Source organism: Cebus imitator, unplaced genomic scaffold (assembly GCF_001604975.1).
Source record: "Cebus imitator isolate Cc_AM_T3 unplaced genomic scaffold, Cebus_imitator-1.0 Scaffold2, whole genome shotgun sequence".
Lineage (NCBI taxonomy): Eukaryota > Metazoa > Chordata > Mammalia > Primates > Cebidae > Cebus > Cebus imitator.
Genome location: NW_016107317.1, coordinates 6,310,241 through 6,328,630, shown reverse-complemented (window position 1 = coordinate 6,328,630; position 18,390 = coordinate 6,310,241). Strand labels below are relative to the sequence as shown.

The following is an 18,390-nucleotide window of genomic DNA, read 5'->3' as shown; positions in this document are numbered from 1 at the left end:
TGAATCCCCAGGCAGCAGACATGAGCAAAGCAGAATCTTAACAAAAGCTGAAAATTGAAAAGAGGCCTATTGAGATAGATTATTTGAAATTTTAAAGTTTTGCAAGCTATACTGATATGTATTGAAGAGGTACAGTGAAGAACAGAGACATTTTTGAAACCAAAAAAGGATAGCCATTAAGTAAATATTCACTTATTCTTCTCGATAATTAATTACTAGGATATCATGGCAAACATTGATGTTGAATGTGGTATTTGCAGCCCAATGTTGAAGTTTTTTGCCTGTGTCTCTTTTTTTCAGTTATTCTATCAGATTTTTTGATAATTCTAAAACTTGATGGTACTTCTAAAAGTTTCCAGAATAAATTTACCTCCCTCTCAGTCTCTTGAGTATACTCTTAATTTCTTGACTTCCTGATGCTTAAAGCATCTGCATTTTAAAAATCCCTCTTACATATGCCACTACAGTTTTTTTTTTCGTGAATGTAAACTACTCAGTTTTTAATATTATACAATATCTCCCCATGGACTGATAACTTTCCTTATATTTATATTTTGGAAGGTGACCAAATTTGAAAGCCAAGTAAAAATTCCCGTGTATAAAGTATGCCAGGTAAAGTATGAACAATTACATCATAAAAGGACCGTTTACTTAACAAAAATCTCACTGTAGATAAAACAATATTTGATTAACCTAAATGCAATATTATAATTTCTGGAAAGTTCACATTTTAAAAATCAAGGTATACCTTTTTTAATAGACTGAAGTCTATAATCAAAAATTTGACTGGTTAAAGTGATGAATTTTAGAAGAGTTGTTTGAACAGCAGTTATTTTTATGATATTTTTAGTTTGCTTATGTTTAATATTTTTCCATTATAACATAAATGAAAATAATGATTGTCAAGATGGCCTCAAAATGAACAGAATAACAAATTAAATTTAGATAATGCAAGTTAATTTAAAAGTCAAAAATTAATGGCAACAAAATGAGTTAGTACTATACCAATTGATATGAATAAATTTACTTTATTTTGGTATAGAAACTAAAATATATATATAGACTTTTTATTGCAGTTATTTGTTGAAAAAGTAAACATATTAAACCTATCCAAATTTATTCTGCAATTTCAATTTCAATTGCATTTTTATAGAAAATAACTAAGGGGATTAAATTTAAAAACAGGCAAATAAGACCATTTTATCAATAATCGAAGAAAAACTAAGTAGCTTTTGAAATTGTCTGTCTACAAAATCAATGCCTGGAAGTAAATAGAAAATTGCAAACCTTGCTCTGTTTTATGAGACAAAAGATTCTTCACTCTGAGAGCAATTCACTCTCTGCTGGGATAGATTCAATGGCATTGGAGTCAGAATACTGTGTTGCCCACAAATAGAAAATCCCATAACCATAATTTTTCTTTTTTGCTCAAGGACAAATACTGAAGGCAAAACAATGTAAAAGGACATTGCCTTACTCTGGGAGAGTCAGTGATACGAACTGCTTCTGAAGTTGGCTGTGAAGTTTTAAAAACTGGTCAAATGATTTTTCTGTCAGGCTTGTTTCATTGTTGCTGTGTGTCACCTGGATCAGATACAGCTGCAGAAAATAAATAGACAGAAATCAAAAGATGGCCTGTGATGCATTCTAAAAGTTGATTTTATGTAAACCAAATACAGGAAGAAACTTTCTGCAAAACATTATCATAAAAGCTAAGAGATGCACTTTGTAAAGGCAAAATTACCTATAAACAATATCTAAGACTATCATAATCATATGTGCTAGGAACAAATTGGCTAATTTTTGCTGTTCTTGTGAACATTTTAATTAGTTCTCGATTTATACTCTACCACAGGACAGGAATTGTTCTCTTCGATGGTTCTCTACTAACAGCTCTTGTTGTTATGATTTTTCCTGGGAACATCCTCTTAATGACACTCCTGCTTAAATTGTACCTAATTTTTCATTTGCTTAGTAAAAGAAATTATAAGAAATGCTGTGTCGCACAGTGAAGGGAAGTCTGAGATGAAGTCAAATGATACTTAAGACAAGATGACAGACTTTAAACTTACATTACTGGATTTCTTGCTGAACCCTAAAATTGTTGCTCTTTGAATCGACCTAGTTGTACTCAGCAAACAGGACTCCTGGGGAAAAGTCTGCAAAGTAGATTTGGCAGGGCTTATGGCTGACATTTGTGCAAGCGTGTGGATCAAGTTATTCAATTTAACAGGGAAACACTCCAGACTTTCCTTTATTTTCCTAGAGAAATGTAAAAGAAAAGATAGTGAGTAACATTCCTCTGCATCTACTCATTTCATTTACTATCTGTTTCCCTGTGTTGGTCAGTTGTAGGGGGAAAAAGCCAAGAACCATGTAGGTTTATTTGGAGCCCAACTATTAAATGTTATTTGTATAGACTTCAAGTTCACATCTGGAGTTGTTAGCAAATAAATATGCAAAAAGTCTTGTGATGAAATATAAACTGTAATTGCTATATTGTATGATGACATTTTAATAAGATTTAATATTTTGTTCTTTATTTGGGGGAGATTTTTAAAAAAATTAATTCTAGCTTATAATTATTTAAAATATTTAAAAAATTCCAGAAGTTAAATCTACCAAGTAACATACATTCAAAGAAGCCTAGTAGCTATTCCCATACTTTCTAACCTATTCTTTCCCTTCCTTTATATTTAAACAGTTTTAACACTATGGCTCAATTTTCATTGTTTAGCTTTTAATTTAAATTTTATTTATATATATATTTATATTTATCTTTAAAAGAGTAGCATACTTAAGTACTATATTTAACAGGCAAGTATTTTATATAAAATATATTTTTTGATTTGTTTTCCTTTGTTTTTGGTGTTTTTATTTTTGTTGTTTCTGCTTTTTAAAGTTTTTTTTTGCATTTGTTTTCCTTTGTTTTTGGTGTTTTTATTTTTGTTGTTTGTGATTTGTTTTCCTTTGTTTTGGGTGTTTTTATTTTTGTTCCTTCTGCTTTTTAAAGTTGTTTTTTTTTTTTTGTATTTAAGAAAGTTTGCATTCTAATAGCATAAATATCCTTCTATAATTTCCTTTACCTCTTTTTTTATTTTTCATTCAATATCTATTGAGAACAATATGGAAATTAGCTAAAAGCTTGTTTTTATACTGTTTTTCCCTTTTCTCCAGTATTTGATTTGCAATTTTACTCTTTTAATCTCAGTTAATACCATAAAGCAAACAGTATGCTTATTCTAATTTTAATTTGTGACTCCTAGCCCCCATTTCCATTTTTGTTTTCAGAGATAAGGTCTTGCTCTGTCGCTCAGGCTGGAGTATAATGGTGAGATAGGCTCTGAATCTTAGGCTCAAAGGATCCTCCCTCTTCAGCTTCCTGAGTAGCTAGGATTACAGGTATGTGCCAGTATGCCTGTCTAAATCCACCTCCATTTTTTATTGACCTATAATTGTATAGTACAATTGAACTATATTGTATAGTATGTCCACTAAACACATTTTTTGGTTTCTCTTACAACCTTCCCTTAATTATAAAGTCTCCACCAGTTCTTATGCCCATGTCTCTACAGTCACTTTATCTGAAACTCATTCTCCACTAAATTCTTCAAGAAGTGGTCAAGGAAATAAGTTTCTAAGTTCTTGTAAGCTGGCAACAGTTGGTCTGTGGCCTTTATACTTGAAAGTTAGATTGCCTGGCTATAACATCATTGGCTCATGTTTTCTTTTTTGAGTGCCAAAAAGATGTTCTATTTTCTTCTGGAATAAAAGATTACTATTCAAAACTCTGATGACATAGTATTATTTCCCATATAAGTGAGTTAGTCTTCCTGCCTGGATGCTTACAGGAAGTTTCTCTTTCTACAAAGTTCAGCAGTTTTTCTAAAACGTGTTTCCATATTGGTTTTTCTGGGTAATTTTTTTGAAAATGCAAGTACCCTTTCAATATATAATTTCAATTCCTTTCACTTTTCAAAATTTTTTTTCTTATAGTGTTAGTATTTGTTAAAATATTGAATATATTATTTAGTTTTGATACAGTTTTATATATTATTTGTTTTTCTTTTTTCAGGGACTACTATTATGTGTATGTTTGATCTTCTTTGCCTTTATTTCTTTTTTATTTTAAAAGTTCTTTCTGTTTTCACCTTCTTTCTTGAGGCACTGTGTGTTGTGTTGTGTTTGTTCATTCCCATGTCTCTTCTAGCTTATTGTTTTTAAAATCATGTTTTATGTCTAATACTTACTTGGGATCAATCGCTTCCCTTCTGAGGTTTCCTAATTGTGGTCTATGTCGTACCTTCATATATTTATCATTTTCTTAATTTCTTTTATCTTATTTAAATATAAGGATACAGTTTATCCTTTTGGTGGGCATGTCTTTCTGGCCCACTTTTTTTTGTAAGGATATTATTTTGCTTCTTATTTCTCTTTTTCTTGTTATGATTCTATATAAATTCAATCATGGTCGTTTTTCTTTTCTTTTCTTTTCTTTTCTTTTCTTTTCTTTTTTTTTTTTTTTTTTTTTTTTTTTTTTTTTTTGTAGATGGAGTCTTTCTCTGTCGCCCAGGTTGGAGTGCAGTGGTGCCATTTCAGCAAACTGCAACCTCCACCTCCTGGGTTCAAGCAATTCTCTCCCTCAGCCTCCCGAGTGGCTGGGACTACAGGTGCCCCCACCAGGGCTGGCTAGTTTTGCATTTTTAGTAGAGATGGGGTTTCACCATCTTGATGAGGCTGGTCTTGAACTCCTGACCTCGTGATCCACCCTCCTCGGCCTCCCAAAGTGCTGGGATAACAGGCGTGAGGCACCATGACCAGCCCATGGTCATTTTTCTTGTTCTTTTTTATATAAAATTAACTTTCAGGAAGGAGTAGAGGACTTTTTAGGGTCTGGGGCTTCCTTTTCTGTTGCTGTTACATAGTGATTAAAAACACATGATTTTGGCCAGGCGAGGTGGCTCATGCCTGTAATCCCAGCACTTTGGGAAGGCAAGGAGGGTGGGTCACTTGAGGTCAGGAGTTTGAGACCAGCCTGGACAACATGGTAAAACCCCCTATTCTACTAAAAATACAAAAATTTAGCGAGGTGTGGTGGCGGATGACTGTAATCCCAGCTACTTGGGAGGCTGAGGCAGGAGAATCACTTGAACTGAGGAGGCAGAGGTTGCAGTTAGCCAAGATTGTGCTATTGCACTCTCACCCTTGCCTGTGAAATCGAGTGTGCAAAAAGTACTTCCAGTTTCAACTGCTTTTCTCAAATTAGCCTGCTCAATTTCCTACAAGTATCTGTTGGCTCTTTTGGAGTACTACTCTGAGGTCAGCCAGAGTATCCGTGGTTTCGTTTAGCTTCCTCCTATTCAAATGCTCGTACCACACAAATCTTGTAACTTAATGGTTTGCCTCCACCTGCTTTTATTGTACGGTTCTTGGGTATACCTTGTTACCTAGTTTTGTCATAAATGTTGTCCAAGCTTTTGGATTTTGCTATCCTAGTTGATCTGCCTGTTTTATGTAAGAGATTTAGGGACATTTAAAAACTTGGCATTTTTGCATATATAATTCACATAACACAGGAAAATATAAAGTAAAATGGAAAATATAAAATATAAAGTAAAAAGTTTCCCTTTTTCTTTTCGCCATGGGACACCAGTGGCCCTCCCCAGAAATAACCACTGTAAGCAGTTTAACATCATTCTTTTTTGAACTTTTTCTATATATTTGTGCAAACACATAGACATGTAAACACATAGACACACACATTATCCTTATTCCTCTTACATGCCAGCTACTATTCTAGTGATGGGATTTAGCAATGAACAAAAGAGACAGAAGTTTTTTGCTCTTTTAGAGTTTGTATAATGTAAAATTCTGATAATAATCAAGTAAAAATATGGAATTTTATAAAGTAATAGAAAATAGGCAGAGGAATCATGGGGGTAGGTAATAGTATTACAATTTTAAATAGGATGTCCACTGATAAGTGCTCATCTTACTGAAAAGATGAGCTGAGTGATTTGACAAAGACCTTAACTTGTCATGAAAGTAGGCCAGGGGAATTTCTGATAAAATGCATTTTAGGCAGAAGCAACAGCTAGTCCACAAGTTCAGAGGTACAGCTCAGACTAGAGTGTTTAATGAGCAGCAAAAGGATGGCAGTGTGGCTGACACAAAGTGAGTAGAGTCAGAAGGGAATCAAAGACCTAAAAGGACAATTGCATAAGAACTTTGACTTTGTATGAGATGAGAGTTAGAGAAGAATCAGAATTGTATGAAATGTTGCAATTTTTTTAACTCAATATTTTACAGGGAAAAATTAATAGTAACTGGTACATAGTAAGTGATCCAAAATATTTGTTGAATGAACAATCTTTCTAATTCAGAACATAGCATTAAATCAATGTTTACCACTAAGGATAATGTTTTCTGTAGGTTTTTAGCTGTATGTTAATGACATTCTTTTTTATTCTTTTCTAAATGAGTAGTTCTACATTTTATTAACTACATTTTTCTGTATCTGTTTAGGTGATCATATATTTTCTTTTTAAGTTTTAAAGACTGAGTCTTAAATGTTTACTTTGTAACCACTTATTTAACTGAATTCTTGTTATTTTGATTTGTGTGTGTGTATGTTAATTCTCTGGGATTGTATTTATTATTGTATTATTCAATTGAAAAAATAACTACATAACAAAGCTTAATTATAGAGCTTTATTATCAATATAGAAGATACTATCTTTTCCCCACCATTAATGAGAATGCTTATAATTTTTCACTTTTGAAAATATGATGCTTATCTAAGCTTGCATCTATTCTGAGTGTACTAAAATTTTCCAGGAGGAATGGATGTTGAATGTAATCCAGTATGACTTTTCTGGGTTGGCATCTATCAAAGTGATCATGCAATACCTCCTTTACAACTAATCTGCCATGTCCTCAATGGTAAAAATGTGCTTCAATTATGTTAAATAATTTTCCCTTGAATTTCATAAAAATTCAAGGCCATTTATCTTTTTCTGGTCTTAAACTTTTTTGAAAAAACTCCAAATTATGTCACTATCATACATCAATTCAGGCCAAAATTTGCAAAGGAAGTTAAAATATGACTCTGATCCCATTATTCATCTCCACAGTGTTCACCACTTCTAAAGATGTTGTTTGCACTTATGAATTTATGAGTACACAGTGCAGTACAAAACATCAATTTATTTCTTCATCAGCACTTTAAAGACATGAGGATAATAATAATAGTAGGAGTATAATACTAATCATGATTTATGGAGCCCCTACCATTAATTCATCGAACATTGATCCAACAAATATTTACTGAACACATTTTATGTACAGGCGTGGAAAGCTTTAGGGTCATCGTGTGTACTCACTTCTCATGAAGATATCAGTTTTAAGTTTTATGAATCATAAATGTTAAGTTTTGACAAACTCACCCTCACAAAATCTCAACTATGCCCATACCTTATTCTTACATTGCCCAACAGTTGGGATATAAGAAGCCTGAAGATGAAGGATGAGACTTTATGGCAAGCCCATGGTTTAGGAGCAGACTTTCAAATCCATCTCCTATCTCTCAGATGTCAGACTTAATGGGTCAGACAAAACAGTGCTGTTAACTATGACTGGACTTGGGACTGGGGCCCTGAGTGCAGTAAATTTCAGGCCTCTGTGAGGATCTGAGTTATCCAAGTAATAGCTGCCTGATTTATATTATTTAGTGGCAGCATTAGCAGGATTATGCTTTGGATTATCCTTATATTACAGGAATAAAGCAGCAGCTGGGAGGATTTTAGCTCTTAAGTTTCCTAAGGGAAGCCTCCAAACAGTCTTGATAAACACTTTTAACCCTCCCTTGCTAGGCACTGTTCTATGTGCTGGGACTTAGAGGTGAGCAAGAGAAACCAGATTTCTGCCCTCAGGAAGTATATATCCCTTGGCAGGTACTATACCAAATGCTTCACGTTAATCTTTTTATTCTTAGAGAAGAGAAGCCAAATTATTTCAGCAATAGATAAGAAAATGACCAGGAGAAGTTAAATGCATACCAAAAGGTAACATAGCCTAAGAAGTAGTAACTGAAGAATTCTACTCATGCTTATCTGATTCCTAAGTCTTTGTTCTCACTGTGGATTTTAAAAAGTGAAAAATAATTCAGTTTTGTCATTCAGAGAAAAAAAGCCAATAACTTGTGGAATTATCAGGTGAAACAAAGGTACTAAGACAATGATCCTTTAATATTTACATAGAAATAACCCTTATGTAAAAAAAATAGTAGTTCTGCACTGAATTTGTAATCTCAGAAATATATGACCAGTGCTTTCTCTTACTTAAGCTTATGAAGTATGCTATCAGATAATTCCTATTTTGCTATAAACTTATAATGCACTAAGTTCAAACATATATTTTTTGAGCAAAAAATTTACTATTCCTAAATGAGTTCAGTGACAATCATTGCTAATGTATTCTGGGTACATAATAAAACACTTCATTTCTATGCACTTCTATGATTAAAAATTTTAAATTGCACACATGGAAAAATGAGCACATGATGATTTTGGTACCACATGTATGTAATGTGTATGTAAGACATGTGACTCCAAAATTTAAAGTTTATGTTCTAATCCTTTAAACAAAATAAGATACTAAAACAGAATCTATCATATTAATTCTTGGGGCTTTGATAGCATGGTACGCCAATTTGAGAAACATAGCTACAGGCATGTAGATGTTTTTTCTTACAATAGTCTTTAATCTGAAGACACTAAAGTTAAAGAACATTTACATTTATCTGACATAATCAGGACATTAAGAGCTCCATATGCAGACCAGGCAAGGTGGCTGACGCCTGTAATCCCAGCACTTTGGGAGGCTGAGATGGGTGGATCACAAGGTCAAGAGATGGAGACCATCCTGGCCAACATGGTGAAACCCAGTCTCTACTAAAAATCCAAAAATTCGCTGGGCATGGTGGCATGTGACTGAAATCCCAGCTTCTGTAATCCCAACTACTTTGGAGGCTGAGGCAGGAGAAGTGCTTGAACCCTGGAGGCAGAGGTTACAGTGAGCCAAGAGATCATGCCACTGCACTCTAAAATGGCAATAGAGTGAGACTCCGTCTCAAAAAAAAAAAAAAAAAAGAGTTCCATATGCAGGACTTTTTTCCATATGATTTGGCACAGTTGTGTCCTGGGAAGAGCACTCATAGGAATAAACTTTGTTCTAATCTGTATTACTAGGTCTACCCATGATCTCAAGAAAGTCACTGTTGAACAATTTCAGGAGATACAACTGTTGCATCTATAAAATGTAGTTGATGACTAATGCCAATGATCTCAAGAAAGTCATTGTTGAATGACTTCAGGAGACTCAATTGTTGTATCCATAAAACATGATTGATTACTAAACCATGCTATTTTCCAGAATCGTAGTTAGGATCAAATGAGAAACTAGGAAAAGTCTTCGGAAATTAAATAGTATTATGCAAATATTATTTCAAAAAATGTACTACCAATAAGTAAAGAAATAAATGCATATGAGTTTAAGATGTATCAAACTCTTACAAAGAGGGACACAAGGAAAAATGAATGTACAAATTTGTTGTTCAAAGAAAACTGACTTGTGGTACTCTCTTGAACTCCTACAAGAGAGATATTAGGTAAGGATTAGAACAAGCAGCAGCTCTAGAGTTTATTTTCTTATTTTCTTTCTTGCCCCCATCCCCTTTCTCTAGCTTTACAGTTTAGATATTGGTGTAAAGACTTTAACAAACTTAAAGGTCTTTGTTGTTTCCCAAATAGAAGTTTCAAGTCTTCAGAATTCATGCTACAAGTTCAGCTAGTCTACGTAAATGTCATCATAGGCACCAAACTGCATACAAACAAGAATTTCAGGCTCTGTGCACTTGACTGGGAGTTGATCATTCTTTTACCTTTTTAGATAGATGCCTTATACAATTGACCAAATCTGAATGAATGGAATCAAGGAACCAGGAAGGGTTGATGGGCTAATCTTACTATGTATAAAGTGATATGCCAGTGAAATAATATTCTAGTTCTCAATTCCCACTCCCAAAGCCATCTTATTTTATTAATGATATTAAAATGAAGTTGTATGCAAAGCAAAAAAATAAATCTTAACATGCAACAGTAAGGAAAAATCAGTAGTGATAAATGGTGTTATAATTAAGGTTATAAAAATCTTTAAAATGTGAAAAATATATTTTAACATAGAAAATGATTGTAGCCTAGTTGCTTGTTAAATCACTGGTATATAGTAATTGTATGCAATGCATAGGGTCAGAAGTACCAATGGGGGTTAACAGATACACAGCGCTGTTGTGCATAAAACAGCTGTTGGGAAACAGCGCCATCTGGACTATTCATCTTGTTTCACTAATGATTTTTGGTACTCTTGGTGGGTACATTAAACTTTTCAAATGCTTTTAACCTTTAGACTGATAGTCTCCTGAAGAGTTTAAGATATCTTTTCTCAAAGCTTAATAGCTAAGGTGTATCTTGACTTGGAATTTAGGCAATTTAGGTAAATTCTCAGTTTAATTTATATAATTCAAAAACAGCATTTCACCTACTGCAGAAATTTAGACCAGCAACCACGCTATCAAACATCATAATGAGTGTGACTGGGCCATGCAACTGAGGAAGTACAGGTGTTATAAGTGGTTAAATCTGCAGTTAAAAATAGTTTATAAAGTTAATTTAGTTCAGGTTTCTTATTATAATTAAAAATAATGGGAAACTTTCACAATGAAAGGAGAAATTCTACTTGCTTTAATTTACATTTCTCTTTGAATTTGCTTTCTTATTTAGGAAAAGCTGGAATTCTTGATTGTTATTTTCTCTTGGTTCTATGTCCCCATCTCCCCTTGGTAGTGTTTATTTCTGTAGGTATCAATTGTTAAGCTAAGACAATGGAAAAAATTGGCTCTTATTTGTGGAATTAAAACCACAATTTGCAAAGTAGTAAAAAAAATTAAGAAAATTTAATGATAAAAGAACCCAAGGATTTGAAAAGAACCCAAGGATTTGCATCTCTGTCCCATGTGCTGTTTCTTAATTATTAAGATAAACAGCTGTAAGATCATTGAACTATGTTTTGAGACATTTGAGCATAAAGAGTCTTGTCTCACACCCTAGTCATGAGAAATAAATGAGGACTGAGGGGAACAAAGAATTTTTGGAATTGAGTCTGCACACCCTCAGTGGTGTAGGCACTCTGTATCCTGTGTCTATGATGTGGAGGCCAGGTGCACTCTCTGGATGCCATCCACATTTCCAACAGCTTCAGCGTTGTACTTGTTGGACTGTCACTGTGCCTGGTCTGCCTAATGGCCCCTCCTCAGACTTCTCTCAAAGCTCAAAGTTCACAGAAGAAACTCTAGGCTATTTTTCTGTGAAGGGGTGCCTATGATAGGAATAAGGGTGGGCAACGGAATCCAATGTGGCTTCGCATGAAGGAACTCATCCAATAAGGAAAAAGACAGCTATTTAAGTCAAAGGGTTTGCGTCTCTCTGAAATTTACACTGGGACAATCAAGCAATGGGCAGGGAAAAGTAGAATATGCTAAACAGAGGTAAACAGAGTAGAAGGCCTGTGTGTTTCCACTAGGAACTAGCCAGGCCCTACTGGTTTCTGGGATTTGTTAGCTTACAGTTTGACTACATGTATAGCCTTTGATCTCAGGCTACCAGACAGAATTCTTTTGCTGTCAAAATAGCTAATTAATGCAAACAGTTTGTCTTTCTGTTTTGGTTTGGTTTTTGTATTTTTGATGTGGGGTTTTGTTTTGCTTCACGCTGGCTTCAGCTTTAGCTGAAAAGCTGATCATATACTTACTAAATGAGAATTTATAGGGCAGGCCAAGTGGAATATCTGAGCATACATGAAAAATGTCCTCTCACGCTCTTGGAGGAGAAAATGGATGGAATGAAAAGCACTATCTGTATGTGGGAGGGGAGGTAGGCAGGGAAGTTTATGCTTAATGGTCCCAGCCTGGTCTGTGAAATAGGTTAGCTCTTTATAAGGACAGCTAACCCAAGGTTTGAGAGTGATTGAAATTTCTGAAATAACCCTTTTGGACAGCATTTTAATGGATGGCTGCCTTTGTTGCCTAGCAGTAGGCTCTGCAGAGATATTACATGAGAGTATCAATTTGCAGGGACTGAGTCATGATACTTTCTTGATTCTGTTCAATAGCACTCAGCTGTAAGGGGAGTGGAAGAGAGTGAAGGAAACAGAGAGTACTTGATGATGATGTAAAAAGCTTTTGTGGCCAGCAAACCAATTTGACTTTCCATTTTCCCTTTAAATACCATTAATTATAAAGAATTTTCAATGCCACACAGTGTGTAGCATCCTCTGAAACTGTTGGTATAAGCTCTTGACCTAGAATGGATATGTCTAGGAGTAACGTAAAATCTTGGGTTGTTCATAAATAGAGTACATCATTTGAGAGGCAGGAAAAAGCTGTTTATTGCTTTCAAGTCTCAAATATGATCAAGAGGGGCAGCCTCTTAGTGCTAATATTGTAGTTAGGACCAGGGCGCTTAAAGTAGCTATGGATGTTATGTCTCAGATGGCTTAGTCTTTGCTTGTGATCCCAATCTGTGAGCCTGATGGAGAAGGGAGAGAGAATTTTCTTGTCTTACTTTTGTCTGTAACACAGTAGTTGTATCACAATAAACAGTAGCATAAAACACTTTTAGCCTATCAGAACAAAGAAATAAAAAGAACAAGGAGCTTAAATATGGAAAGACTCACATGATATGTGTATAACATACTTTTATCTATTCATCTATCTATCTATGAATTAATGCCACTCACTGAAGCACCAAGACACTGATGATGGATCCATCACAAAACTTTCTTTTTTTTTTTTTTTTTTTTTTTTTTTTTTTTTTTTTTTTTTTTTTTTTTTGGTGAATTACGTGTAATGCGGTCTGCACTTAATCTCCTTACGTTTTAAAATCCATGTGATGTCAGAGAACATAGCACAAGATAATGATATTATTTACACAAAGTAAACAAGTCTACATAATTTTTAAGTTATTTGAATCCTGAGTATCATGTTATTTGGAATTGCATTAAAATCGTTTTTAATTATTCCAGGCTACTTTTCACAAATTCACCGTATTCATTGTTTAAGGATTTCCAAAAGACGTAATACATAAATTGTTTCAGAAATTTATAATATATAAATGATAGATCTTAGGAAACATTTCTGAATGGTAGAGAGTTACAGTTACAATCAATGGAGGCTGCTGGCCCCTCTGTAAGAGATTGTTAATAGTTAAGTGGGATGTGTGATAGAAAAAGATCCTCAGTGCTTGATATATGTATATTGAGCAAGAAACAGAGAGAAATTGAACAGATAGGCTATTTGCACATTAAATCATATGTAAAACTAAACGTATGTAATTGAGACTTTAAGAAAATATGACTAAGATGGGCTCCTGGAAGTTAGGGGATAGTGAGCCTCATGGGATATTTCTCTAACAAGAAAAAATAAAAGTAGGGAGAGGTGCAAGGCATTGTGGAATGGGCTGCAAAAGGAAAAGGAAGGAAGGTGACTTCCAGGGAGTCAGCAGCCAAGTTACCCTTCAGGAATCTCCCAAGGCTGCAAAGCAGATCTGGAACCAAACACCCAGGGGACTCCTGGTGGTGGCATAGAGATAATAGTTTCAGGAAGGAACTTCTGCTCTCTGCTGATGCTTGAGGTATCCCGGATAAGAGGATTAGTGCCTGACAAAGGGTGAAGAATATATCTTTGTCAAACTTCAGCCAATGCAGGCTCTGAAAAACCTTGAGAAGACTATGGTCTGAATTATGAAGCGTCACATTCCTGAGAGGCCACATATGGAAGAGGTGATTTTGAGCATAGAGAATGCTTTCTGGTAAATCATTTAACTTCCCTGGGGTCTCAATTACTAGTATAAAAATGTAGATAAAGATATTAATACCTCATAGGATTGTTATGACAATTAAATACACTACTGTAAGAAAAGCACTTAGAACAGGGCTTGACACACAAGAAACACTGCATTAAGTTGTAGTTATTACTATATGCCTTTTATATACTTGATATTTGATGTTTAAATTGTATTTTCTGTTAAATAGGGCTTGTTTCACATTCAGATATTCTTAGAAGTGGGGACACTTTCCCTGCTTACTTGTAATAAATTGGTGTAACTGATCAATATATTAATTAAAGTGATATATAAGACGGTAGGTAATTCAGCAATAAATTAAGGACAGCACAAAAGATGGCATGTTCTAGAGAATTATAGAAGAAAAGATTAGTGAGTACTGGAATGATCAGGGAAGGTTTCATGGATGAGGTACTAGCTGTCCAGAATATTAAGGGATGGGTGGGATTAAAAGTTAGATCAGACTCTTCCTGTAGTCCAGAAATTTTATGATTCCACTGGAGCATTTCTAGTGAGGCTAGCAATGTGAGTGAAGCAGACAAAGCAGGAATGAATGTACATTGAGAGAATGGCCTACCCAGAAAAGGATTCATGTGAAATAATGGAGGGAGGGGGCAGGCAATTAGATAAATCTTGACAAAGACAATCAGATTATGAAGTTTTAGGAAGTAAGAGATAGGAGATGGCACACCAAGGAAAATTATTGAACTAAGAAATAATGTGTCCTAGGTTACATAATTTGATGCCTTTTAAGGTTTCAATGGAGAACAAGTTCTTTATCCCAAAGTAGTAGAAAGAAGTTTAATTAACAGGACATAACATTGGTAAGTGGGAAGACCGGCCTGGCAGAGGTATGCAGGCAGGATCACAGGGTCCGGCTCACTGCCATGAGGTTCTGGCTTCAGATCTACTTCCCACATTAGTTCATGTCCTCTTGAATGGGAAGGGGAGATGAGTCACCATAGGCAAGGCCACTCATATCCAAGATCATGCTCTTTACAGATCTGAGTGTGTCCCGTGAAGTAGAGGGATAGGAAGAGATGGAATTCTGGCAGATGAATAAAGCCTATTTACATTTTTCTTTTGGCCAGGGCCTGAAAGAATTTTGTTCATCCTAATAAATATATGGCTTTTCCTTTTTCAGGAGGAACTAATAGTAAGCTACAGCACTATAATTGTTCTGCCCAAACAGTGACATATCTCGAACACGTCCTGCAGCCCAACTTTGTGTTCTCTACCTTTCCTAGCTCTCTTCATGCTCCTTCTCTGCCTTCCTATCCAGTCCCATTGACATGTCAACCATTGTATCTGCCATGCTGCAGCCATTTTAAAGAAAAAAGTACCACTCAGATCTTCTCCTAAAGGGATACCCTGACGGGGGCTATTTTTGGTACTATGCAAACCCAGTTGCATGGGATGGAGTTTTGTACTCGGATTAAACAGCCAGAGGGAAAGGAGTAAGTTCCTGCTGATGTGGTCCCTAGAGCTGCCTTCAATTCTGAAGGACCTTTCAGGCTCGGTGACAGCTGCCCTTCTGCTCTTTCTCAGGCTTTCCCTGCGTTTTCTCATGCAAGACACCCATCCCCATTAGTTGAGATTACTATGGAGTTCCTGATCCTTGAAATAAAGGATCTAAAATACCTTCCCAAGTCTTTAAGTTAGTGTCATTGGCCACAGTCAAACATCAATTACTTGTGATTTGTGAGTAGATGTAAACAAATGCTTCTTTCATAGGTCACTGTACTATTAAAGGGCATTTTTTAAGACCAAGACAAACTTGCTGGACTCCCCTAAGAAATCTCTAACAAACTAGATAGCAGGAAGGTAGTTTTTAATTTATTTTTAATTATTATTATTATTATTTTTTTTTGCATCAGTTCTTCCTGGAGTTCCGTAACCACATCATATAATTTCCAATATTGAATAATGGAAAAACCCAAGAGTAGAGGGACCAGAAGACCTGGGCCCTAGTTCTAGCACTGTTTCTTGCTACTTCTGCTAGTCATGGGCAAGACAATAATCTGGATCTCAGTTTTCTCATTTGAATGTCTACTATCAGAATAAATAAACCGTATATTTATATAATATTATATAATATAATAAACCAGCTCTACTATTTTGTGATTCTGTCACATTGTTTCTTTTCAACAAGGGCAGCCTACCCATTGAAGTTCATGAAACAGAAATCCCTCAGCCAAGTGAAATTCCTTAAGTGTGTAAGACATCCCCGTGAAGCCACATTGGAATGGGAAGCAATTTTTTGCTGTATATTCTGGAAGGGGGAGGGAAAAAGTAAAACTTGGAAGAGGTTTTATTATAATCATCATTTTCTTTAAAGCATACATTTCACTTAAAATAATATAATCTCTGTTTATAAATTTCCAGTGGAAAATGTGAGAACAATTAAGAGTTAGACTGAAGATCATAATTAAGAGGTTACAAGAAAGAAAGAATGTAGTTTTTCTCTGTTTGTAGGAAAATAATTACTGCTAACATTTATTGAGCACATAAAATTTGCCAGGAACTATATATCCATTTAAAAAGAAAAATTCAAAAGGATCTTATAAAATGCACTGCCCTCTTGATCATGATTTGAGGTCTAATTGACATTCATCATATTCTGCCTAGACTCTTACCTTGATATACCCTAGTGTTTTGCTAGGCTTATTTAACAAAAATATAGATTAAAAGTAGAAGAGAGTCACAGGTCTTTGACCAAATATCCCAATATGTGTATTGTCTTATAGATGAAAGTAGTGAGTACATATCTCATCATAAATCTCTTTTTCCAAATTGTTTTTCTGGACATAGTTCAAGTAGAACAACCAATTTATTTACGTCAGCTCTTGCTCTTTTCAATGACCTCTTTCTGAGCAATCTGTTAGATGAAGAGGCTGGTTAGCAAACAATGGTATGCTGTAGAAACTCCGACTAGGGCCTTCTGCTAGACATTCACATTGCTTCCTTTCTGCTCTTTGGAAAAGGGAACACAAGCTTGTTCTAGAAACAACAGCTTCATACCAATGACTGGTCAACCTGAAATCATCTCCAACGTGGAACGTGTGTCTGTGTACATTCATGCATGTATGCGCACGCATTCATAGCTGATCTTACTTGGTAAAATGACTTGTTGCTTCCAGGTCTGTGTCTTGCGGACGAAGATTATTATATACATATTTCAGGTCTTGGATTCCACTTAGCTCAGGCAGTCCTGCATACAGCATCTTAAGCACATCAAGAACAAACAAAGCAAAAAAGAAGACAGAATAAATGCAGATAAAATCAGGCTAACTTGATTAATTCTATCCAGAGACATCTAAACCCAAGTTTGCACAGCATGTCTTTCAGTGTATACACATGGATGCATATAAGTTCATGCTTTTTAATCTCTCCTATTAAGTAGTAGAGACAACAACAATAACATCTACAATAAAAGAACCACTGTGATTGGCAAAATTCTTGTAGATCAATAATTCAGTTTTATTCTCATCATAAACCAGTAAAGTAAGCATGATAATATTATCCCCATGTGAGAATTTGTGGACCCACCATTTAAAATCTATGTGATTTTTGAAAAAGTTCCTTAACCTCTTTGAGTCTTCATTTTCTCATTTTTAAAATAGATCCAAAATGAGAAAGACCTCTATGCATTACAAAATATTACACAGAAATTATAAAATAATACCCATTGTAAAGAAGAAAACCTTAATCTCCAGAAAACTGTAAGTGACATGTCTAGGTCAAATGATATGCAAACATAGAGCATAAAACTCACCTCTCTGGTTCTTAATCCTGTTTTCTTTTATGACTCCCTGACTCTCACTATAAGAATACAATTTTTCCCACATAAATGGTGAATGTATTTACTAAGGCAATAAATAAGGATAAATTGTATAAGGTATTTTTCTGCTAATTTTCAGGAAGATATTTTTGTTTATATTACAGTTTAGACTGAAGGAATTATGATCTCTTTAGTTGTAGACAATTTTTTTGAGAAAATAATAGAACTTTCTAAACTAAATTTGAACTTTGTAAAAAAAGAACACTGTTATCAATACCTCTATGACTAATATGATAAATTATTTACTGCTCTGGAATAAAGGCCCTCTTATAATAAGAAGTTAAGAATAATATCTTTAAAACAAAGGGTAAAATGAGGATTAGGTTTGGAAGATGGGTGAAATTGTGATTAACTTGATAAAGTTCAAATGAGAAAAAGAATGGTTTAAAAACTATTCTGGTTTTCCACCATCCCCACCCAGGCTGAGGAAGCAGCATATATAGGAAAGCGACATGTACAAAGGAAAGCAAGATGTCTTAATGTGGCTGCAGAAGGAAATCCAGACTGGCCTTCTGGAACTCAGTATTACGTGGGTGAGCAGCAAGAGATGGGGATGAAAAGGCAAGTAGGGGAGGGGGAGGGAAAGCTTTTTTA

The 18,390-nt window shown here is 34.8% G+C and overlaps 1 protein-coding gene across 1 annotated transcript in view; it reads right to left on the bottom strand.

Annotated features, from left to right (window-relative positions):
• Positions 1-18,390, bottom strand: part of PIK3C2G (phosphatidylinositol-4-phosphate 3-kinase catalytic subunit type 2 gamma) — a 395,898-nt gene that overhangs the window by 79,688 nt on the left and 297,820 nt on the right. The window contains exons 26-28 of the mRNA XM_017528884.2: positions 17,070-17,179; positions 2,073-2,262; positions 1,478-1,599 (exon numbers count right to left, since the gene is read on the bottom strand). Coding sequence (XP_017384373.1) covers positions 1,478-1,599; positions 2,073-2,262; positions 17,070-17,179 — 422 coding nt within the window. The remainder of the gene's footprint in view (positions 1-1,477; positions 1,600-2,072; positions 2,263-17,069; positions 17,180-18,390) is intronic.